Here is a 25,059-nt window from a genome sequence, read left to right on the forward strand (position 1 = left end):
CAGCACAGAGACACCACTAGGGTCCGTGCAGGCCTGAACTATATATTAATGCATATTATGTAGAAGCGTTGATTAAAAAGGTCTGACTACGTGTTCGATAATGAAAGGCAGCATAAAGAGGAGAAATGATGGCTATTACTGTGGAACGTAAAAGCCTATAGCACACAAAAATAACCCTCAACTAGAAGGATACAATGTCAACATTCACTATTTGGTGATATAGTTATACACTTCTATTGCAGTTAAAGTCACACCACTGACAGGAGGTGGCTGTGTTCTCTGTGAGGTTAAATATGTCAACTGTGTTTTAAACACTTCTTTCATGAAATCACCTAAAGGATTAAAGCATAATAACAGTCAATATGGCAGAAGACAAGCTGTAACCAGTGGAAGGGGAAAAGAAAACTGTAAAGTGGAGTAAACACAAGTCCTAGAAAAAAAATGGAGGGCCGAGGCCATACCAATGATGTCCAATTGGATGTTTGTACCAAGAGGATCTGCCAACAGCCGACCTCAGAGACTTCCATACCAAATAATTAATTTGATTTTTTCAGAGGAGTAAAACCAAGAAAATAAAGAGAAGGAAACAGAAAGAAAGCTCTGAGGGGCTTGTAAGTGGAAGACATCTTTGTTAAGCCTCCCCAGGGAATAGACACAGTGTAAGGTAGACAGGACAGCGGAGGGATGCCACTCAGCCTGACGATCTGGAAGGAGAAGAGGAATGGAAGTGGAGAGAGAAGTGGAGAAGAAAAAGAGAGGAAGGAAAAGAATAAATGTAGCAATCTGACAGATTTAGTTGAGTTAACTTTTGTTATTATTATTTAAATTAAAGGATTGCTTGGTCAATTAACATCAGACTGTACATTTGAAACACATTCTAGGAGGACATCTTTAAATGGCTATGTCTGACTTACTGTCCAAAATTATAAAATTATAAATTTACTATGATGTTAGAACCTGGAACCATTAAATGCCACTTTTAACTTTTTGCATAAAAGAGGACTAACTTTTTTTCTGTTCATTATTAAAATCAATGAATCAAGTTGCTTTTGTGCAGATACATCTTTAAATAATCTCAAAAATAAACCCAATAAAACAACAATAATAACACTTAAAAGAAGTGTTCATCTTTTATTATTGAAAGTCTTATGAAACGAACATTACAAAGTCCAAGCTGCAGCTGTTTTTCGAGATATGGCAGCCTAATTGGTGACGGGACATGCAGTACAAATAATAAATAAATAATGCAAAACAAGGATTATAGATTATAGATGTTTCCTAATATTGCTCATACGTTAATATTGCTCGCACATTAAGGAATGCAATTATGATTGTGGGTTTTTCAAACTTAATTATGGCTATATAATAAATACTGTGGTATGTGGCTTTGGTTCATTCTATATATATATATACACAAATTAACAGATATAAAATGTGTGGAAAGCTAAATATATGCCATAACAGCAGGTGACAGATGCATGTGTGTTTGGGCCTAGAAATATATGTGAGTCAGAGGATAGAGACGTAGGGGGAGTCTTATAAAACAGATGGCCTTGTGTTGACATAATGAACAGTGATAATGTTTTGGTGTCGGAATCAGGACGGAAATGCGGGATCGTACCTTCCTCTTCGGATGTTTCTGGATCGGCAGTGAGGCAGTAACATGATGGAGGGAAAAGAGGAAAACAGAGAGAGAGAGAACAAGTGAAGCAGGGAGACAGGTAACACACTGCCAACTGGTGTTTCATGTGAGACGAAATGTGCAATAACAAAACAAAAAAAACATGCAAATGAACCCAAGGTCTTAAAAGCAAAGTAATATACAGGCCTTTTGTAACTTTATCTTTTGATATCCAGAAAATGAACTTTACTACTAAGGAACTTGCAATAGCAGTTATCTTTCCAGGCAGATTTGATGCCAATACATGAACTACCGCCATGGGATTAAGGCAAAAGATTTCAGTCGGTGACAATCATTTTTTGTTTGTTTGCAATCTTGCAGGAATGCCGCAGCATGCTAGCAAAAGGCAAGACGGCATCTAGAGATTTGCTTCTGAATGAATAAAGTTCTATCTTATCTAAGTGCGAATAAAACAAACTTCAGAAAGCAGATCTGAAATCAGATTCAGACGTGCAGAGAGACACATAGAAAAAGAGCATGTTAATCTTCTTTATCGTCTAGATAGTCTTTTTTATGCCACACATCCTTCTTCCATGTCAAAAACCAGGCATCTACATTACCCACAATGCAACCCCACCAGCTCAGTGACTGGGATGCTAAAGTAGCGGCTAATAAAAATGTTGAGCTTCAGGCCTGCAGCAGAGATGAGCCACAGGCTGCAGAGGTCTGGTTATTTTACTCCATTCTAACTCTACATTCCAAATTATTTTCAAATGTGTAGGCTCATGTGACATTGCTTGAGGCAGATTTCACACAACTTGCTTTGGAGCCATTGAAGGCTTTAAACAGCTGTGTTCTCATAGCACTCCCCCCCAAGACCTGTAAACAGTTCTTGATGTTTACATGGTGGATTCCACCTTTTAAGGACACAGTAAACAAACTCTGAGGCCTGGATGTTTACAGCAGTAAATACTGATTATTTACTTAATGAATTGGTTTGGTCCAATAAGAGGCAGCAAATCATAAAAAATGCATGATCAAAAAACCCATGGTGACTTATTCAGATGTCGCGTTTTGACTGACAACCTAAAGATCTACAATTCACCATCTCAGAAGACTAAAAAAACTATTAAAGAATTTGTTAAATATGAATTTAAATGTGAATATACATTTTGCTTCAAAATGTACCTTAATAATCTTTATTCTGCCAAAATTAAAGCTAATAATCAATAGACAATTGATTATTAGCTTTAATTTTTCAGTATTCATTTCATTGTAACTTACACAAATTTGGCTTCTACAGTCAAGTGCTATGGTTTTTGGGAAATTAAATCAATATCATACAATCCTGATTATATCCATGCAAAGTTGCTACGATCCTGCCATTCATTTCATGCCATGATTATGCACATTTCTTCAAAGAGCTTACCAGGCAAAAGGACTAATGAGGATTTTTAATTAACATCATTCATGCTCCGTTCCTCTAACAAAACCTGCAGGTGGAAACCCGTCTACTGCGCGTCCAGCTGCATTATTAATAAACCCACATGAGCTCTGGTTGTTGGTTGTGAGTATGGATATAACAGCAAGCAGAGCAGCATTCAGCAGCGAGCCACAGGCATGTGTGTTAGCTGACAGAGGGACACAGCAGGCACACACACACACACACACACACACACACACACACACACACACACACAGGCATGCCAGAGATCTTACTTAAATCCCCAACCAGTTCCCCCCAGGACTATCGCTGCCACCAGAATTGCACCAGCAACCGCACCTATTATGATATTGGTACCACTGGGACCTGTGGGAGTGAAGGGGTCAGCCAGTGAAGGGAAAAATATGAAGAAAATAAACAGCATGTGAGAGTGCCGACTACCAACAATTAGAAATATTGTTGGTTTATCTTTTATAATATGTTGTTTTACCAACAAATGTTTATCAATGTCCATACATTTTATCTGTTTTGTAAAGCATTTTAGTACACACTTGTTCTCTCCCTCTCTCAGCAGAATTTTATATTTCTGTATTTTTTTATAAATTTTGTGTCTCACTATGTTGCAAAGCTTCAGATTAACTCTTTAAGCAGGCAGTGCATCATATATTTGAACCATCTCCATCTCCATTCCCATTTCTTTTTTCTATTTCATGTTTTTTAGGACATTGTTTTCCAGTCCAACTTGCAGAAAAACAAAATGATTTACTTTAGCAGTGAGACAGTTATTAATTCATAGACAAAGGTCAAACATTTGCCATTCCAGCTGTGTGTGCATCGACATCTTAAGTTTTTTTTTTGTTGATATTTTTCCATCACATGGGGTTATTCTACTGAGGCGAGGAGCCACTGTAACAGTACTGCATGGGACTGACTGCTCTGTGTGGGTTACCTTTGTACTTCTCTGGACCGTCTGGTGGGGTAGGGATGGGGATCGGGTCGAACACGCTACAGTCCTTCCCAGTGTAGTCTGGATCACAGATGCACTTCACCTCATTACTGCAAGTCTACAGGACAGATATGGGACACTTGAGTGAGCATTTGACATTTTATATTTGTATTTTACTGCCATTAAGCTGCAAGTCAAATGAATAATAAAAATCTTAAAAGGTCACAGTCTCTTTAAGCCCCGCCTTCTAAAAACCTAGTCTACTTTGAATGGCCCTCAATTTAACTGCCAATATGAATCCAACTGCCAGTTAGATTCAGGGGGAAACCATGAAAAAGTGCATTTTTCATAAAAGGTGACCTTCAAAGATGGGTGTTCTTGGCAGGGACAGACTCACCCCATGGTGGGAGCAGATGCGAGCGGACTGGGGCGAGGAGCCGGGGCAGGTGCTCAGGTTGAAGGTGGTGACGGGGAGGCAGCGGCGCTCCGAACACATCATGTTTGGCCCACATGGCGTACCGTCCTCTACGTAGCCCAGATCCAAGCCGTCATCCAGCACTGCATGGCCGCCCCTGCAGTTTGGACACTCAGATTAAATCCTTCTGAATGATGCTAAATACAGATCAGTTATGACCATGTGCATGTCCTTGAGATCTAAAAAATTTGATGAAAGCCATTTTTCCATAGTTCCATTGTAGAGGTCAAAAGTCCACAGTGCACATTTAACACAGCAGTGTACCTTCACTTCTTGTTGAATGTATTGCCTTTTTTTGTCCTTATCTCTTTTATTCAAAAAGTACAAAAAGTACATACATTGTATGTGTCAGGTTTGGTTCTAGGACTGATTATCCTTTTCTAGGCCACTACTTTATCTAAAATCGCAGTTCGGCAACTCATCTCATCTTTTACATTCTTTCTCCCATCCTCCTTTAACTTTGAAAACAATTTAGCCATATGTGTTCACCTTAAGAATCCTTGTTGTTTATAACGTTTCGTGTGAATACAAAAACAATACTACAACGTCTACAAATTCAACTTCTTTACACATGTAGTGAATCCAAATCCAAATTTGTCTGAGTAGCTTTCTGTATTAGTGAATACTTTTATAAGTTTTTTTTTTTCAAACCCACCAAGCCGCCAGAGGAAAGCTGCCTCACCTGCAGTCCATGTATCTGTTCTGGTGGTGGATAGTCAGACTGGTGAGCTTCCCCTGCAGTTCGCCGAAGCTGGGTCTGGCGGTCAAATTGGTGCACAGCAGCAAACCGCAGAGAACGTCTCTGATGGCGACAAGGTGAGAAAATCATTAAAAGTTGACAAATAAAAACGTACAAAAAAACTCAATTCCGCAAAGACATCTATGAGAATAAACAAGTGTGAATTTGGCCATGCTCTTTCTTTACTCACTGCTTGTTGCACTGCACCCATCCCTGACCGCTGGACTCCGGGCCACAGTTTCCTTTCTCCGTTCCCTCAGAGTTCAGCTTCTCATAGCAGAACCTGTCAGCCGAGCCTGAGAACACAATCATTCACTCACTTTACATACTAACTTATTTTCAGAAAATATTAAAATCATTTCTCAAGGCCATAACCAAATGCCATGCAAGAAAATCATGATTTAACCACAAGAGGGACATGACGCATGGGGGAAAAACGCTCAATATACAATCCAAACCTACTGTAGCCCCACAGAGTCCTGCACTGACCATCTCTGGTCTTACAGCGACCTCCATAACAGCGACCCTGAGGAGGAGGAGAAGGTCGAGGGTGGAAATTATAATGAAGGAAAATATGGTTTATCAAATCAAACATGAGAAGCAGTTAAAAACCATTAACAAAAGACATGACTCTTACCTGTCCAGCATCACACATGTAGCCGTCCAGTTTGTGGACATTATGAGGACACTGCAAAAGAGACAACATTATCTGTCCGTTTCGCTTTCACTGTCGGTTTTCAAATTATTTTAAATAAATGTGCAGCTGGGTTCGGGGCTTTTTTTGTGTGTGAGGCTTTTACCTGGCTGGTGTCTCCTGCGCAGGTCTCGGGAATGTCACAGTTGTTAACGGCATCGCGGCACGTCACTCCTCTCTGCTCGTACTGTCACGAGAAGACCAAAGAAGAGAAGATAGAAAAGAGAGATGGAAATAGAGAGCCAGAGGTTTGAAAGAGAATATAAGTGAAAGCGCCAATCGAGGCGGTGATAAACAGCGACAAACTTAAACTCCAGTTAAAGCGGTGTGATGTGTTACCCTGCAATCCCTGCAGCAGAGCCCGTTGCTGCACATGGCGTTGTGGGTAAGGGTGCACTTCTTACAGCAGTTGGCTCCATTCCGTACACATTCCTAGGGGTCAGAGATGGTTTATGGGAAGATAATGAGTGTTAGGCCGTTTGACTCAACAGTAATGGATGGAATAATGCATAGATTAGCACTGAAATATGACTCCAATTGATATAATATAAAAAATGTATTCAAATCAACCTGAACTGCAGTTATAAAGACGTGAATAAAATTGAACAAACTTCTAATCTGATAATACAATTAAGTTGGTTAAGACAAGCTTAAATAAGGCCGGATGGAACTATAGAAACTTTTCGTGGTCGTTTATGTTTATTATTATTTTTTTTTTATTTTATTTTTTTTTTAGATACAAGAACCCCAGAAGCCTTTGCTGCTAAAATGACAGCTATCACTGGTATATCTCATCAGCTGAGTAGCCAATAAGTCACTGGAAACACTCATACTTTAATGTTTCCACCAGACTACCATGAAAACTGCAGCTTAGCAACTGTTGCTCCGGTTTCCCGAAAAACACATAGTAATTAGATACTCGCTATTGGTTTAATTAATAAGAAATATCTAACATTTAATTTAATCATCAGATAGGACCAGGGGTTGACATATAGCATACGACCCAAGATATTAGGTTTTATTTCAAAACATAATCCGTAACAACTTCACTAACAACAGTAACAACAGTTCAATACAAATACTCAAATCAAAATCTCTGCTTCGATTGTTTGTCATTTACTGTCTACATTTAACTCAGAATGAAGTTCTGCTCATTCAATTAAATTGCTAATGAATTTCACTTGCAAAAAAAAGAGTGTTCCTTTGCAGCAGTGTTATTTCATGTGAAATATTTGTACTGTAATACTGTCCTTAGAAGAGAAAAAATGTCAAATTGTTACATGGTGTAGTTTCTGTACATCTGTAAATATAAGGGGGAACATTGTTGTTCCTGTGAATAAATAATAGTATAAATATAAGCAACGTTTTTTTTTCTCGATTTACTGCAGACTGTAGATCCTATTCACACAGTCCAATTTAAACAGAAAGGTTGTGGACAGGTAAGAAAATATGTGACAACTCGTTTCTATGACTCAGCTTTTCCAACTACGCTTATGGTTGATCGACTGAATGGTTGTTTTTGTAATGAATCCACAGAAATGAGTTCATTCAAATGGACTCACCACTAGTGATCCACAGTCACACTCTTCTCCCCGCTCCACATATCCATTCCCACACTCCGGTGGGTCAAACAACTATAGGAAAAAGACAAAAATATTCATGTCACATTTAAAATCAAATTAACTTTATGAAATGAAGAAAACTACATTTCAAGTTATTGTTTGCGATTCAAAATTGAGCCTCACCTTGCTGGGCTTGTTGAAGAGACAGCTGCCTCCTCCCTGTTGAAGGAAGCGCAGGTACTCGTCTATGCTGCAGCGAGAGAACTTCCTGGGAAGGTAGTAGCTGATGGATACCAGAAAAAACACATACATCACTCACTATTACAAGGTACATTTGATACTCCTTAATGTTGTGATTACTTTGAATATCTCTCCTATCCTGACAATGATCTACAAAGATAGAAAAAAACATTTTCAAATGATCTTGTTTTAATTGAGAATTGTCTTGTAGTTTGCCAAAGGACACAGATTAATGTATTGTGAATGTAGCGCATACCCTGTGTCCTCCATGATGCAGCCCAGCCATGGGTCTGGACACCTGCAGTCTCCTGAAACACAAAATATGTCTGTGGTCATGAGAGGTCATGATGTGAATCAACAAAACATTTTTGAGCAACTTTTTATAATTCCGTTCTGAACTGCTGCAATCTTACCACTAGGGGGAACCATTCTTACAACAGAGGTACAGGGTTTTCTTTTCTTGGTAGAAAATCAAGCAAGCGTGCTGTATAACACATTTACACTTCTTGAGTACTTGGGTAAATACATTTGTAATGGATAAGTTTTAGATATATTAAGAACAGTAACATCTATTATTCAATATAAGACAGCTTTGAGATACTTTGCTCAGATAACCATATATTTGCACAAGGGAATGTAGATAATATACTTTTTGTTTTTTTTACATTAAACGTATGCAGAACATTATTCTTACCTGCAGCTGGCCGCTCTTTGTTTCTCAGCATGCCGATGTTCTGGCCAAGACTCTGACATAATGTGATGGCCATGGGGCCCACACTGCCAAACTGAAATGACAGAAATAAATCAAGTCAATCACAACAGCTAGAGGAAAAAATGAGAGTGAACTGACCTACTCAGGAGAACTTCTATAAATAAACTATTTCTCTCTCTCTGATGAATACAGCGTAAGAGACACGTGTCTAACCTCATTGATACCTCCACCCCTGGTAACTGAGCAGATGCCCCCAATGTAGGCCGCCTCGCTGCGACTGCTCATGAAAGTCCTGCCCCTGTATTGAAGACAGCAGGATTGTTATAATAGTAATAATAACTAAAGGAGGAAAACAACAACTGGAGGTAAAATCCTTCTCAGGGGATTGAACCCACGAGAAGAGGTGCACGGCGTCGCAGCGTTCCTTGATGCTTTCCTTCCTGTACTTCATGAAGTCGCGCAAGGTGATCAAGGGGTCGTCGCCCACGGAGACCCTGTTTTCAGCAGACCAGGTTTCCATGGCCACCAGGACAATGCGAGTGTTGAGCTGCTCCTTAAAGATCTGGGACTCATCAGAAAAAGGGAAAAATAAGCAAGAACTGTAGGCAACAACAGGTGAGGAGATGAGGAGAACTATAACACATTCAGAAGTCAGTTATAAGCCATCGACCCTCAACGCAAGAGTCAGGACGGGAGCGTTAATGTGCATGTGTGAATATTAAAGTGATCGGAAATACCAGCTCAATTCAAAAATCAAAGAAGTCTTGAGTCTACAGGATAGCAGCTCTCTGAAGGGCCTATAATAATAAAATTGCCCATATGTAAAGATAACACATGCAAAGTTGAAAACCTGCACAAATAAAAAATGTCAATGTCTAATATTCAAGAAATAACAGAACAAAAACTATTTTGCGTTTAAAAAAAAAATCAAATCAAATCACCTAAGTGTTAAGTGATTATAAAATTTGCAAACGGTGAGAATGTGCTTCTATAAGAAGGGTGCGCTGTAGGACAGGCCTCTTTTCTCAACTGTCAAGATGGTTTTTAAAAGAGTGAGTGGAATAGGGGTCCAGAGTTTTAGGCATTTCTGAATATACGGTAAATAGAGAAATATTGAAAACACAGTTGCATCCGTCTACTTAAGACACTGAGTGGGAAGGCAGGCTGCAGTTTGTTACCAAGGAAACCAGCATCACTGTGATTTCGTCCCCAATCAGTGAAGGCTTTCCTGTGCCGAAGATATGGCGAGGGACACAGGGACATTTTTTTGCACTTCAAATTGGCTGTTTTTCGAAAGTAATCTCACATCTGACTAGCTCAACCAAAAGTAAATAAATACAGGTAATTCAATATAGTATGTAAAGATGATGCAATCTGCTTTTACTTAATTCCTCCATTTTGGTAAAAAGGTAATGGGGAGTGCAGTCATCACAATATATAACCTGGTAATCAAGCCATGAAACCTATATTTTAGACAATCAACCGCAGCAGCAAAGATTTCCTTCAGCCTGCCTAGATCATTATTCATTTATACGAGCACATTTTACATCAATCAAAAGGTAACTGTGACTTAGATCGGTTGCTCCCAAAGTGGACGTTTTAAGCACTCCCGGGCCAGGGATGCTTTATAGTATTTGTTAGGAATTTTTGATTACATTGCACAGAAATGTTGTAACTCATGTTGATGCAACTATAAAACCTACATCAAAATAGAACTAGACTTTCAACACGGTCAAACACATTAAAAAAAAAGGATATTAATACTATTTGAAATTTGTTAGGGTAATATGCAACCCTCAGAGTCGAACAAGTGCAAACCTTGTCACGGTAAATCGACTTCATAGATCTGATTAACAGCCTTCAACACATTCTGAGACCAAACCTGAGACGGTTGAAAATAATCATCAGGGAAAATATCTTGATGCTTTTTGGGAAAGGGGAAAAGCTCTGAAATGTGGCAACTGTCCAGAGGTAGCTCAAGCGACTCTCCATAATAAATCTACTATAAAAGGAAGCCCATGGTTTTCAATGGGGATATATGACAGGAAGAGGAAGCTCACAGTCAATTCCTCAACAATATTATTTCCACTCACCGCATCGGCCATGTTCACCACCGCTTTGGCAAAGTTCTTGGTCTGAGTTGCTGACCGCCGGAGCTGCACAAACTAACAGGAGGAGAAACCCTGTGTTACTGGGTTGATTATAATGTCCTATTCAAGCCTTATTTAGTCACACTCACTACTTCTTATTGCCTTCATGTGGTAGTTACAGAGATAAAAGGTCAAAGTAAACATATGGTTACCAGTTCATGGTCGTTGACAACCATCAGCTCAATGTATTTGGTCTCAGTCTGGACTGTGCGCTGGCCTCGCCGCACCTTTTAGAGAGGAAAGAGACATCCACACACCCAGACGTTGTCATAAATCACCTTCACACAGGACAAACAGACACACACACACACACACACAAACCCAGCAGCGAAACACACACACACACACACACACACACACACGCACACACACACACACACACACACACGCTGATGCTGCTGAAACTCTAGTCTTTGTCCTTGAGAGGGGTAGCAAAAACTTTTGAGAGCAACAATCATTCATTCATTCATTTAGCAGAATATCCCTCAGCATTTGAAAGGATACATTTCAGTGTCTGATTGCTTTGGGAGATTCACGAGAAAGAAAAGTACTTTAGAACTTTCCATTACACATTAAATATTCATGACGAAATAAGTGACAAAGTTTCAAAATAAATGTCATTCAGTATTATCCCTAAGTTAATGGATGAGATCTGCGAACACTGACATTGAGCAGGGCAAAAAAACACAAGCTGTCATACAATTTCACTCCGATTGTCTGGATTGCTCGTTTTCCTGGTTGGACTGCAATGTGGAGTTGTCTGTGTGTTCCTTGATATTAGCAAAGTAACTTGGTGATGACAATGTCCTCATAACCAAGAAACAAAAAGGACAAATACTAAAATAAAACCCAGGTTAAATTAAAGCTGAATTATCCTAAATGCTAAATTCAGCATGCTAAGTTGCTCATAATGACAATGCTAAGATGCTTAGCAGGTATAGGGTAACCATTTTGCTGTCTTAGTTTAGTGTGTTAGCTAAAAACAACATATTTTAGTCATAAACAAGTATTGGATAAATTGAAATGTTGAAGCTGGACGATAAGTCAAGCGATCAAGTCAAAACAATTTATCCTGAAGGGGAAAATTAGTTCCTGTACCTTTAAGGCAATCCATTGTTGAAGTTGAATTCTGGACCGACATTGATATTGATATCAACATTGACATCCCTGGAGCAACGTAGCAAGCATGGCTAAAAATGTCAGAAGTGATGCAGCAGAGGGCCAGGCATCTTTAGCGTGGAGCATGTCTGGTTAAAGCCTCTTTCAAACGTCACACCCTCAGCTTGTAATGTAAGCTTTCCATTTGTAATGCAAGCCCAGTACAAAACCAATCAAGAGGCATCACTCAATTAATTTTCTCTGATTTAAGAAAGACATAAGATACCCCTCTCTCCCTCTCTCTTTTAAAACCCATCTTGGGATTCTATTTCTATCAGCATGACACTGGAGACAATCTATCAGTGTATCATGCGTGTGGAAATTTGGCATCATCTGATGGACTTCTCTTTAAAAGATTCATTGTGTTTCCATATCTCGACTCTGGTGTATCCCTCACTGTGGTGACACTTGCTGCACACATGGTGCAGCGACATGCGTGTGTGTGTGTGTGTGTGTGTGTGTGTGTGTGTGTGTGTGTGTGTGTGTGTGTGGAGAAAGATAGAGGTCGTCTCCAAAAAACAAACTTGTCTTTTTGAGCGTCTCAGGCCTTTAGTAAAGAAAGACATCTCCTGTTCAGACAAGTTGTCTCCGTCCTTCAGTTCAACGACTCCCTCACTGTGGCCTTCTGTCTGCATATCCGGCTCTGCGCTGTTCACGGAGCGACCTGGGGAACACACACACACACACACACACACACACACACACACACACACACACACACACACACACACACACACACACACACACACACACACACACACACACACACACACACACACACACACACACACACACACACACACACACACACACACACAGTAAATGAGAGCGAGAGAGAAAAGTGGCTAGTCATCATTATGGGTATGGATGTAACCATGTATTTTAGTCCACTGATCTGCAGGAGAAATCAATATCTCACGGCACGCAGAGGAAAGGGGGAAGAGAGGTAGATGGCTTTCAGGGACAAAGGGGAGGCAGCCAAATGAGACGTACAGCAAGGGCAGGGAGGACAGCCAGAACAACCTGAGGAGGGAGAGGACACTGTGTGCGTGCGTGTGTGTGCTTAGAGAGAAGCAGCCAAAAAATTAGAACAGTTGATTAACATGTTGTCTCCAAACAACCACCAGCAAGCCACCTTTATCAGGGTTCATCAGGACTAGGCTGCATCCTCCCAGCTTTCATTGTGGCAGCTTGGAGCTAAACAGGTACAGCAGTCGCCCGCCAGGTTGCAGGGTGGCTGGTTGCACCCTGCGTGGTAGCTGCCATTATTGGGGTGTGTGTGTGTGTGTGTGTGTGTGTGTGTGTGTGTGTGTGTGTGTGTGTGTGTGTGTGTGTGTGTGTGTGTGTGTGTGTGTGTGTGTGTGTGTGTGTGTGTGTGTGTGTGTGTGTGTGTGTGTGTGTGTGTGTGTGTGTGTGTGTGTGTGAATGAATGAGGTAAACATTCTAAAGTGCTTTGAGTCTGAGAAAATCAGTGAAAGCACTATATAAGTGGAGTCCATTTACCATTTATTTTAACAACAGTTTCAGGCTACTGTATATGTATATGTGCATCACATCACTAGTTTTACTCATTGTCTGGTGCAGCAGACAATGTCTTAAAGGGATAGTTAGGTATTTTTGAAGTAGGGTGGTATGGGGTACTTAGTTACCTTATGAAGATGGCAGTCAGTGCAGTCACTATAAAGGGGTTTGGGGCATACTGTTCTGTAGCAGAAGTCAGCGACTGAATTGTCACAGAGGGGGCCAGACGAAAAACTTTTTTTCTACACATCTACTGTATTGAATGCTAATCTATAACGTTCCGGTCAATTGTACGCTAAACTGTGATTTTTTCCCCCTACATCTTTAGTTTGCCGCCAGACAGCACTTTGTTTTTGTATCACTCTGCCAATCAGCCTCTCGACTCAGAGCTACTGCGGATTATTCAAGAGACACAAGAAAGCAAAAAATATACGGCGGTCTGGCGGCAAACTATAGCTGTGGAAAAAATCTTAGTTGAGCATACAATTGACTTCTGCTACAGTGACCCCATCCTCAAACTCCTTAGAATGGCTGCGCTGACCCCCATCTCCATAAGGTAACACAATAACTATGGCTCAGTAGCCCATACAACCCCATTTTAAGGTTTGGAGGGTGGATCAGAGATAGGGATTTTGACCCCATCAAACATTTTATTTAAGCAATCCAGAGGGACCAAAATACTTTTAAGTTGCACATGGGCTAAAGTAAGTGTGAGGAGTCACTGTGTGGAGTTTGACTGTGCTCCTACCTGTATAGGGGGGTGGAAAGAGGTTGATGTCCGGCATGCGGTACACAGTGTGGTCGGTCTGCTCCTGAAAGAAAAAAAAGAGAGGGAAAGGAAGGAGGAATTAGGATTTTTTTTTTAAACTGTCGTCAGCAAGTTTAGACTGTAGTTATGAGATGCTCATTTTAAAATGATGACTCTCCACAGCTTAAGGCAACTTTACTTATTCATATATTTTTACCACCAAAGCAGCAGAAAAACAGCACTTTGAAGTCTATTCACGGATAAAGAACTGCCAGAATCTTCTTTGTAGTTTTATGTTTCTGACGTGGGAAGATTTGAAATATTAAGGGTTTCAAAAGGGAACCCCCTTTAAAAAAAATAATAATAATTGCATTACCAATATCTGTCTCAATGTGAATGAGAATTCCAGATATGAAAATCGTAAATTTAAGAACTATAACTCAAGTACAGTCAGGCCACAGTAGACCGGAAAACATATCACAGTGTCTTCATTTTCTATGCATTGTTTCCTGCATTCATCTTTAATAGAAGAAAATAAACTATGTTTTTTAACATACATATTTCAAGTATGTGAAAAGAGCAATGAAAAGTGAAAAGTTTCTAATAAAGTTATCTAAAATATTCTCTTACATTAGATAAAATGGTTTTAGGTTAAGGCATTAATGCAGTGAAATGAGCTTTTGAAAGGTGTCATCACGGATGGAGAACTGTCTAAATCCTGATTTGCTGCTGTTTTAATGGAGGGAAAATTACTTTTGATCACCAAGCTTTGATCAACAGACGTTAAGTTCCAGAACTACTACCAGTGAAAAAGCATGAATAAATAGACTTGAACAAGTCACAGTTAAAACCTTGGATTTCCTAAACATGGTTCTGTGGGAGTGAGAACACCCACGGAAACAAAAGGAAAACATTATTTTAAAATCATTCAAGCCTCAAAATCACTTCCTCTCATCCCGAGAGAAAAGCTCTGCCTTGTCCTCTGAGGTAGAGAAGGATCAACGGGAAGGAAAGTGCTCGGATGCATAATTAATCAATCACCGGGCTGTCATAATGGCAATAACACTACTGGGCACTGTGGTACACATGAGCCGGGGATAAATACTTTATGAAAATGACCCATCTGAGCGAGAGAGAGAGAGAGAGAGGGAGAGAGAGAGAGACCGAGAGAGAGTGATAGAGAGAGCTTGAAGATGAGCTGCCTTGCCATTGATCCATCTCTCCAGTCTATGTAATTCAAGCTGTCCTTCGATTACTGTGGGGCTTAATGGGAAAAGAGCCTCCAGCCTCTTCCACTCAGAACAATGTATTTCCACTCCCTCAGTCCCTCTTTTATACTGTATGTTTATATCTTTTTAAACTAGATCTTAAACTTTCAGATTTAGTTGATAATTTAGAATTTCTCAGTTCTCCATCTGTTACGTGTGAGGTTACCTCTGCCTCAGGTATGAGACAGGAGCTGTGTTTCAGAGGTGGTGGATTGTGTATCAGCTCAATACTTTTTCCATACAGCAACTCAGAGATAGAGTAACACCGTCTGGACTGACAGTAAGTCACGGAGCGATATTGAGACGGAGAGAGAACGTGAGACTGTGGATGGCTTCACTGTAAAAGATTTCATTCATATTTTGAAGAGTTTGACAGATTGGGGACAGTTATGCAGGGCTGTTTTCATATGAACTTGGTTCCATGCCAAGAAATAAGATATTTGTTGTGCGTTTACTTACTAATAAGCCGGCTAGTTGATCCTGACTCACCTTGCCGCTGCCAACGGGTTCAATGCCGTACGAGAAGTTGCCGTCAGAAAACATCCCCCTAAAAACCAACAACAATCAATGGCAGTTTGTCACAGAATACTTTGGTATTTTTGCGTCAGTATATCTTGTTGAAAGTGGATGATCGTATGACAGGTAGGATCTAGAGGCGTTGGGCTTAATTGTACTGACAGTCATGGTATTAGGACGGCAGGTAACACATTTTTAGGGGGAAATACTGTCATGAAATCCGTGATTTCCATTGATTTTTCTGTACTTGCTTTTCCTTATCTGACAAACTCAAACTTACAAACTCACATATTTTGCAGAAAAGATGCAGCCAGCAGTCAGTTAGCTTAGCTTAGCTTAGCTTAGCACAAAGACTGGAGACAGGGAGCCAGGTACAAAAAAAAACTTGAATCTCCTGTGTCCGCCTTAAAACAAACTGCACGTCTTTTTTTTGCCACAGCAAGTCTGGCAGTGCAGTGAAAACGTTTACTCAAAGTATTGGACTCACCGTAGGCCATGGCAGGTGGACAGAGCAGCCCAGGAACCCGGCATCCCCCGCACCCGCCCGTGGTAGTAACAGTGCTCACCTCCCTGCAAACAAATCATATAGAGAAGAGTGAGAAATGTAACTTATTTCAATGCACACAAAAGGTAGCCTAAAGCTAACAACAGGAGGGAGTTTATTGCATGCAGCATACAACTATTTTCAAAGGCAAATTAGTCAATTGACTTTAAGATGTAAAAATCTGTGGAATGCCCCTTTAAACACAAGATAAAACAAACTTTGTCAATGTGTGTGCCAGCTTCAGGCAGCTGATACTTTGGGCTGCTGTGAGGTTTTAGCAGTACACCATGCTTCCAGATGCCTACACCTGATTGTAAAGTGTATATAGTGTTTCTATGCTACCTATGATGATGACAGGAATGATCAGATTTCCACAATCGGAGAGGAGACTTGCCACTGACACTTAAGCTTCACGTACGTGTGTTATGATCTGCGAGCAAACAAAAGTTGAGGGGAAGATACACTGTGCATGGTGGACAGAAATACAATCTCGAGGTTGCTTTCATATAGTCAAGCAGGCTTCCTCTCAAAGGCATGTGAATGTAATATACATGCACTGTTTGTAGTGACCTGGAACTGCTAAATGTCTGTCTGTCTGTCTGTCTGTCTGTCTGTGTGAGTGAGTGAGTGAGTGAGTGAGTGAGTGAGTGAGTGAGTGAGTGAGTGAGTGAGTGAGTGAGTGAGTGAGTGAGTGAGTGAGTGAGTGAGTGAGTGAGTGAAAGAGAGGGTCAGTTGCAGGTGCTTGGTCAACTTTCACTATGAGCTGCAACTCCAACCCTGAAAAAATCTCTCCGATGTCCTGTCAAGTCATGTTTGAACTCACAAAAAATAAGTTACCTTTACAAAAAAGACCTCAGCACCGCTTCTGGCACATAAATAGCAATAGGTCTGTTTCTGTGCAGCACAGGGCTTGATCAATGGATCTAAAATGGGCTACTATACACATTATCACACATAGCCAGCTGGCATCCTGTCCATGAGAAATCAATGGCTGACCTGGTTTCCTCTCAAATATTGCATCCTTATCTCACTTCACGTCAGTCACTCACAGCCCTGAGAGAAAGTTAAAAGTAATTTTTTTTTTAAATCCCTTGCCATGTGAGAGTCTGTCAGATCTCAGAGGACACACTGAGCCTATTTTGAGGGAGGGGTTTGTTATATGTAAATGTTGTCCGTTTTCTCTAACAAACTTCTCTACTGTAATTGCATTTGGTTGGGAATTTGTCACAAAGAGTCACACTACTAGGTCACAATTGGCATAGCTTTATGTTACATCACTTGATCATTTCATGCATCAGTTCAAAACTATAGAACCGCATATACAGTAGAGTCTGACAAGGAACTGACATTTTTAAACTTACATTTTGTCCCAGTAGTTTTTCATAGAGCTAATTAAGATTAATTGTCAGTTTGTTTGCTGAGAAGGAGAAAAGGGACTTTAATCATTCATACCTAATTGTGAGACAGCCCACAGCACTTAGTTCAGGGCAAGATTATAAATAAATAAATAAATAAAAAAGGTAGAATTACAAGGCTAAATGGAGGAAATCTAATTGCCTGACACAGCAGACACATGCTGACTGTGAGGGACTGAGTGCGCTTTCTAAAAGTAGGTGTATGCACTTCAAATAATGGCCACTCACACTGGGAAATGAACCATGTTGTAAAATCACAGATAATCATAAGTGCTGGGAGGACAGGGACATGTAAGCAGGACGCTACACACAGGCTATACGCAGAAAGTGACCGAATAAAAACTGCAAGCACACACACACGGAGGCCAATACACATTTACGTCGCAGAGAGACACAAGGATTAAATTTGACATTGAAAAGTCTAACTAAATTAGAAAAGCATGGAGTTTACTCGATGTGTGGACTCAGCATTGTTGAGCTGAGAGGAATAGAGAGGACAGGCAAAGAAAGCATAGGAGCTGATTTGAAGTGAAAGGAAGACTAGGCAGAACAAAAGCATCAGTTAGGAATATTAGACTTCCTCAGTGAGTGAGAGTTTTTCAGATACAATAAAGCCACACTGGAAGGCAAAAACAGACTGAATCACGAACAGTGAAACTATTTAGGGAAAAACATTTCTTGAAGTTTTCTCCCCTTGTTTTCCTGAGATTGTGATTACAGCTGATTCATCATCAATGTCCAGGTACTGAGATTGTTAACTTATAAGCACAATTGCAGATGACAGAGGGTGGTAAACATTGTTTATCAATTTATTAGTCTATAAATAATGTGATTTGTTCTATAACTCTGAAGCTCTGTAATTAATCAATCAGAAAAAAATTAGGTTTTCCCATTAACATCTTCTATGTTTTAAACCAATCCAAATGTGTTGGTGCTTAAGCTAAATTAAAAAAAAAGCAGTTAAATCAGACTTAGGACTTTCAATATTTAAAATAAATGTTTACCGATTGTCTTAAGACAAAAAAGTATTAAGCAGGACAATGACAAATATATAAAAAAAGCTTATATGGATTCCAGCCCATCCCAAATTCAATTTCTCTTTGAGTCAAACAAGCCTGTCACCAGTTCAATGCAATAGCGTGTAGATCCACAGGGACCTATAAAAAAGTGACACACAAAGGCAGGAAGAATTTATTGGCACTTCAGTGAAACTACATAAATCAAAATAGAGATGAAGAGGGTGGGGGAAGGGAAGCGGGTTGCATACACTGGGTTCTTATAGTCCAGCATGCAGAAACATGAAATGCCCATATAGGCTATTTCTGCAGTATATTAATATTAAGATCAGAACATTTCTTTTCAAAAAGGAATACTAAATCCACCATTTTATCAGAAAAAAAATTGTAAAATCGGTGTTTACTAAAGCCTTCAGATAAATGTAATTGAGTTAAAAGTGCAGTATGTGCCTCTGAGATTTAGCGGAGAAGAAGTATAACAGTTGCAAATAATGGAAGTAGTCCATTAAAAAGCCCAAACCTCTTTTAGTCATGGTATAAAGGGTTTTCTATGTGCAACATCCAATCAGAAACAACAAATTTTCCTGACAACGGGATACACAACTACTTAAGTTCAAGATTTGACATTAATAAATTCATTTGTACCATATTTATTAATCTTTCAAAAGCTTTAAATAAAGAGGATACGGGTCAATTTGAGTGTATTCATGCTGCCATTCTGACAACATGTATCTTCCCCATGGTGTACCCCAAGGATCCATTATTGGACTACTTTTATTTCTAACTTAATTAATTTCCCCAAACTTTCCAATGGTATATTTCATGTTCTCCATAACATTTCCATCGTCTATATTGCAAACATGTAGAGCCCAACCGATAGTGGGCTTTTGAGGCCGAAATCATATTTGTCAATATTTTAGAGTTAGGCCCTAAAGAAATTATGTCTCTTGATAATAAAAACTAAAAAACCTGATCTTGGCTTTTCAAACATCTCACTAGCAAAACTTCCTCAAAAATAAAATCTTACAAAACGTCCACAAGCATAACTTGTGTTCTGTAGCTGACTTTATTATATATGATATGGTTATTATTGTTTTTTATGATATAGGCTAGTATTTATAGCCAATTTGATAATAATTTAATTTCTTTGATTTTTAAAATGTGCAAATACATTTCTAAAACTATAATTGGGTCAATATTACACATCTGGCTCCAAAGGTCAGGACAGAGGGGGGATGTAAGATTGGGTTTAGTGTGCTCTGGAAATGGAGATGATTTGAATTCCCCTCACGACACCACAAAATAGACCCAAGCTTCTGCTGCTGCTGACTGCTGGTAACCATGGCAACCATCTACTGATTGGTCAGGTGGTCTTTGGCAGAGAGATAGTGGAAAGGGGACAGACAAGAGACTGAATAAAGCAGAGAGAGACCATCCTACCCTGTTCAGCTGTGTGCAGTATCAGTCTCCAAGACGGTTTAAACAAACTAAGCTCACAACATTATTGTGCAGCAGTTTGCACATTTGTGAAGACACAGAGAAGGACACCATCAATAACTCAGATGATCTGCTATTGCAGCTACAAAGCTGATTTTGAAAGCATTTCCAAATATTTTGCATGATGTATTGATGGGTTGAAGAAAAGACCCAGAGTATGCAGAAAAAACACATTTGCCATCTGACGGCTAACAAACAAGTGAAGCAAAACATTTGCCATCGCTATGAATTTCTACCAAGGGCTAAGATAAACAAGCACTATTGCTGTAGGTTATTGATTATGTTCAATTCCAGTCAGGAGGAATACATTCCAATACATTAGAAACATATTCCAATATATGGACATTATAAAAGTAAAACTGTTGTAGCCATTAGAACAAAATCAATTCCTATAAAATTGGCTTTGGAAAAGAGGCTCCTTGACTTCTAATGAACTCTCATAAAACGGAAGATGCCACAATTTGTCAATAGTTCTTCAATAAAGGAAACATTATTCCACATTATGAGAAATATTCTTCATCGTTTTTGTTAAGAGATTGATGATTAGCAAAAAGGGAAAATGTACTTTACAAACATGAGAGAGGTAACGATCTTCTCAAATGTGAAACTTTCTCTACAAAATAGTCTTACCATATTCTGCGATAGCTTGCCATCTTCTTCATAGTGACGCTCCACATAATCTGTAGACAGGAGGTTGCTGGAGAGAAGAGGAAGAAAATGGGAGAAAAACCAATAATCAATCCACCATTTACTTGAAACGCTTCCATAATTGTGTAAAAAAGCATGATTGTAGCACTGTGTGAATGTTCCATTATGGGTTATTATTCTGGAATTTTGACCAATCTGAATCAACAAACGGCTGATTCAAAAGTAAAAACCAAAATGTGTGAAGATTTCATTTATTCTAAGTGCTTAGAAAGCCAGTGAAAGGTGTTCCATAAATGCAGTCCATTAGAAGAAAATGTGTGCTAAGTGAGGAGAGGGGGGGGGGTATTGGTTAAGAGCGTCATTTAGCCCGCAGCCAGTCGGTTTAATGAACACACACGCACGCCAGACGGTTTAATGCGCGCGCACACACACACACACACACACAACTGTTTGCGGGAGAGACTGATGAAGAAAGATAGGCAGTCAATGGGACTGCTACAACAATTCAATATGGTTTGGTTCCGTCTGAGGTGTGGCCACTTTGCAGGCATGTGCTGACTTACTGGTTGAGTTCCAGGTCAAGGATGAAGGACATGCCGAAAGCCTCCACCAAGAAACTGCTCTGGGCAAGATGGATGGGCTGACGGAGAAGGATGCATTAGAGAGAAAAAAATAAAAGGATATTTAGATTTTACATTTTGTTAATTCACTGACTCAGTGATTTAGGTAGCAACAAAAAACTGTAACCTGATGGATTATTTCTGTCCAGTGATGGTTGTTTAGACTGTTTACTTTGAGTAATTCAATGTCATATTTAGAAATCAATGCACTTGTTTATTAAGCAACTTCCAGTTTGTCCCTCTTCACACTACATGATATACAGTGTAAGCTTAATACTAACCCTGATAATGAGTTAGTATAAAAGAAGTCAGCTATTTTATTTATTCAACAGGAAGGCCTAATTTACACCCGATATTATATTACCACGTGTTCAGTATTTGGATACATTAACCGGGTCAATGACATTTGATGTAGGGCTCTTTTGCATTTACACAAGGGTAATCTTAGAATGCATTCTCATTATTTGGTTTGCGTTACATCAGATGATATCAAGCGACGTTATTTTCTAAAGCCCCAAATAACAGTATTGTTTCAGAAGGCTTTTTTGCAAATCAGTGTACAACCTCTATCCTTAGACCTTTAATTCTGATTATCAGCAGAAAAATAGGGACAAATCTCAAGAGAGCCATCATTCCTTTTCCAAGAGGTGCCGCTTGCACTCAGTAGACAGAAGTAGCAGCAATCAAATTACAATACGGAAAATCTCTACATCCCTCCCAAGTCAAGGTTGTGCATCCATTTAGGTGATAGGCGGGTTCCTAGCCAGAATATGATAAAGGGAGAGTGGAGGACAGCGGAGGATTAATGTATGATCAATATGAAATAATTGAATAGGGCACGTAGAAACCAACACAACAAAGCTAATAAAGTGGATGTCCCCCCCAACAGTAACATCTCCTTCAAGTGGAGACAGCCTGTCTCCCCTTGTGTCAATGGGAGATATCTACCTTGTAAGAGAGAGCTTTGCTGTGGCTCCCATCAGTACTGACTGGCTAGCTGTAACTTAAGGCAGGTCTTCTTAGTTTTATCATGCACTCTCTGCAAAGCACTTAGTTTCAATCTGAAGCCTCCACTGGGTCCATATAACCGAAAAATAAAAAAATAATAAAAACCTCTCACACACACACACACTCACTGGGGTTATGTCAGCAGAGGTAAGAATGCTGAATATTACAAATAGAAAATGTTATCTATTGCTTATGAGAAAATAGAAAAGCAATGTTTCACTGCATATGTTGTACACGTTTAACTATACTCAAACTTCTCCACAGGCAGAAAGAAAAAAAACGGCACACAATTTACAGAGGGCACCTATACAGTTCTACAGAAAGATAGACATCAGGTACAGGCTGACCACAGAGGGTAGCTCAAGGTCAGACGTGTGTCATATCCACTCCGTTGACTGACAGACAGTGTTCATAGGGAAAGGTAACAAGAGAGGTGTGTGAAGTATTATCTAATGGACTGGGGGGGGGGGGTCAGGGCGGTGGAGTTGGTGAGAGCAGGTGAGGGGTTAGAGTTTCAGAAATAAACATCAATAAACCATTTAATTAACAATGTTTTCATAAGCTGTAACACTGTACATGTTGATATCATGTGACTATACTGTATCATAAAACAAAATCACAGCTGACTTGAGTGCAAACTATCCAGCAAAACTATAACATCGAAATAACAAAAAACATTCAAATGTCTATCCAGCATGAAAACCAGGGCGCAAAAAGAGGAGTCATGACTCATGCCCAACAAATGGAGACCCCTTGGCCAGAATTTGATCTCTAAATCTTACTATAATAGAATATAGTATCCTTACTGAGATTAAAGGATATACGCTACCCTTGCATGGTGGCTCATTGATGTGAGAAAGAGTCAACGGACTAAACTCACTTGCGCTCCTACGGCTGTGTAGTTCTTGACCCGGGTGTCCAGGCGGCTGTGGAGCAGCTCTTCCTGGGAGTGGATCTGTTGCAGGAGCCGCTTGGGCTGGACCACCTCCTCCGCAGTCAGACTCGCCCATTCCCGCAGACCTACAGAGGAACACACCAATAGACGGTTTAAATGAAATGCTTCAGGTTGTGCCGATCTACAAGGGTTACGATCTCATGTTATTTCTAGTTTCTACAGCTGATGGTGGTGCGCTGCTTGTTGACACCGATGCAACAATTACACGGTCCGTGTTGTTGGAGCGCGCCCGGTTAGGAGGATGCAATAAAGCGCAAAAACTATCCACTTCCGAATAGATCAAAGGTTCCCTGTGATGAACTAAAGCACAATACCAGTGATTAAAAGCCTCTCACCTGTCACGGCGCACCGTGCACACACTGCAGCGAACAGCAGGCATCTCACAGCGAGCATGATGCTCACATAGTCCTAGTGGTTTCCTCGGTGCAGCGCCGTTAAATGAACTGAAAGGAGGCGTGAGCGGGGGAGCTGCTGCAGGTCTGTTGTTGACAGTAGCGGGGTTTCCTTTGCTTTGAGCGCGGCAACCGCATCTCGCAGTCGCGCCTCTGGATAGTTTTTAGAAACAGCCAGCCGAGGCTCCGCTGCTCGGCTCCGGAAGCATCATGCTGTGTCGTCGGTCAGGTGTCACCGAGATCACACGCTGGTGTCTCGGCCCCGATGTTTGCTGGAGCTCGCTCAATCAATGAGGCTGCGCGAGGAGCCGTGGGCCTGGAATCAAGGAGCACGTGGGGCTTTGGTGGACCCACCCATGCTCTTTGATTAAGACCTGATGGGTCCAAGAAGTGAAGAATATTTCTGGTGACCTTTGAACTTTTCTAGGCTACTTATCTAGTCTACAAGTCTCCAGACGACTTAATGTTTTTCAAATGAATCAATATCAAAAGCTGCTGGTTTTATTTGTATTGAATCATAATCTGAAGATACTTGGTTGGGAGTTGAGTCAGATCAACACCCACACAGCCCTGTGGAGATGCACTAGTCAATTGTTTAGGCCCTTTAATACCTATGGACTGTTTTTTTCTGAACTTTAAATACTGTTGCTTATTCATACACACCTTTTCAAGTTTTAGGGGATTACAAGCCATGTTTTGAATCTTGTTTATGCAATGAGTTAATCACCCAATTATTACTTATATCATTCAAATATTTGGAGACGTTTTTTTTTAAATAAACTATTATAGTTAAATAAATAAATAACTTCAATGATGAAACATGGCTACAATCCATCAAAACAGATGGTGTGTCAGACATCGATCGATACCAGGGCACAGAATCTTAGGAGTGTGTGGACGGATGTGCCATCATGTACTTTGACTAGAACATTTAGCTTGGTATCTCACTAGAACCTGAACCCTCAGCAGACAAAATTCCCCCAGATTCTCTGTTAAAAGTCCCTTTGGATTAAAGGGCAGAAGTGTTGGTGACAAGCTGCTGTGGTTTCTTGCCAGGGCCACCCATACAGAGGATTCCTTCATCCCAACAAAGAGAGTAGCTATAATGATTATGAAACGGGGCTCATCAACCCTCTGCCGCCCTCCCCTCACCATCAGTATCTCCTTTAG

General features: G+C 40.2%; 1 protein-coding gene across 1 annotated transcript; it reads right to left on the bottom strand.

Moving 5' to 3' along the window:
• Positions 1 to 585: 585 nt before the first annotated feature.
• Positions 586 to 23,890, bottom strand: adam11 (ADAM metallopeptidase domain 11; the record flags this gene model as incomplete). The annotated part of the gene is made up of 27 exons (XM_080049088.1): positions 586 to 704; positions 1,622 to 1,639; positions 3,341 to 3,431; positions 4,015 to 4,129; positions 4,409 to 4,583; positions 5,169 to 5,288; positions 5,416 to 5,521; positions 5,688 to 5,751; positions 5,863 to 5,913; positions 6,026 to 6,106; positions 6,259 to 6,351; positions 7,482 to 7,553; positions 7,665 to 7,764; positions 7,978 to 8,029; positions 8,416 to 8,506; positions 8,647 to 8,731; positions 8,829 to 8,995; positions 10,527 to 10,598; positions 10,736 to 10,810; positions 12,266 to 12,405; positions 14,011 to 14,068; positions 15,768 to 15,825; positions 16,282 to 16,364; positions 20,897 to 20,963; positions 21,478 to 21,554; positions 23,423 to 23,562; positions 23,833 to 23,890. 27 exons carry the CDS (start codon positions 23,888 to 23,890, stop codon positions 692 to 694), a joined length of 2,322 nt encoding a protein of 773 aa, XP_079905214.1. The 3' UTR covers positions 586 to 691.
• Positions 23,891 to 25,059: the final 1,169 nt, after the last annotated feature.

The sequence above is a fragment of the Ammodytes marinus genome, assembly GCF_949987685.1.
Source record: "Ammodytes marinus genome assembly, chromosome: 20".
NCBI lineage: Eukaryota > Metazoa > Chordata > Actinopteri > Uranoscopiformes > Ammodytidae > Ammodytes > Ammodytes marinus.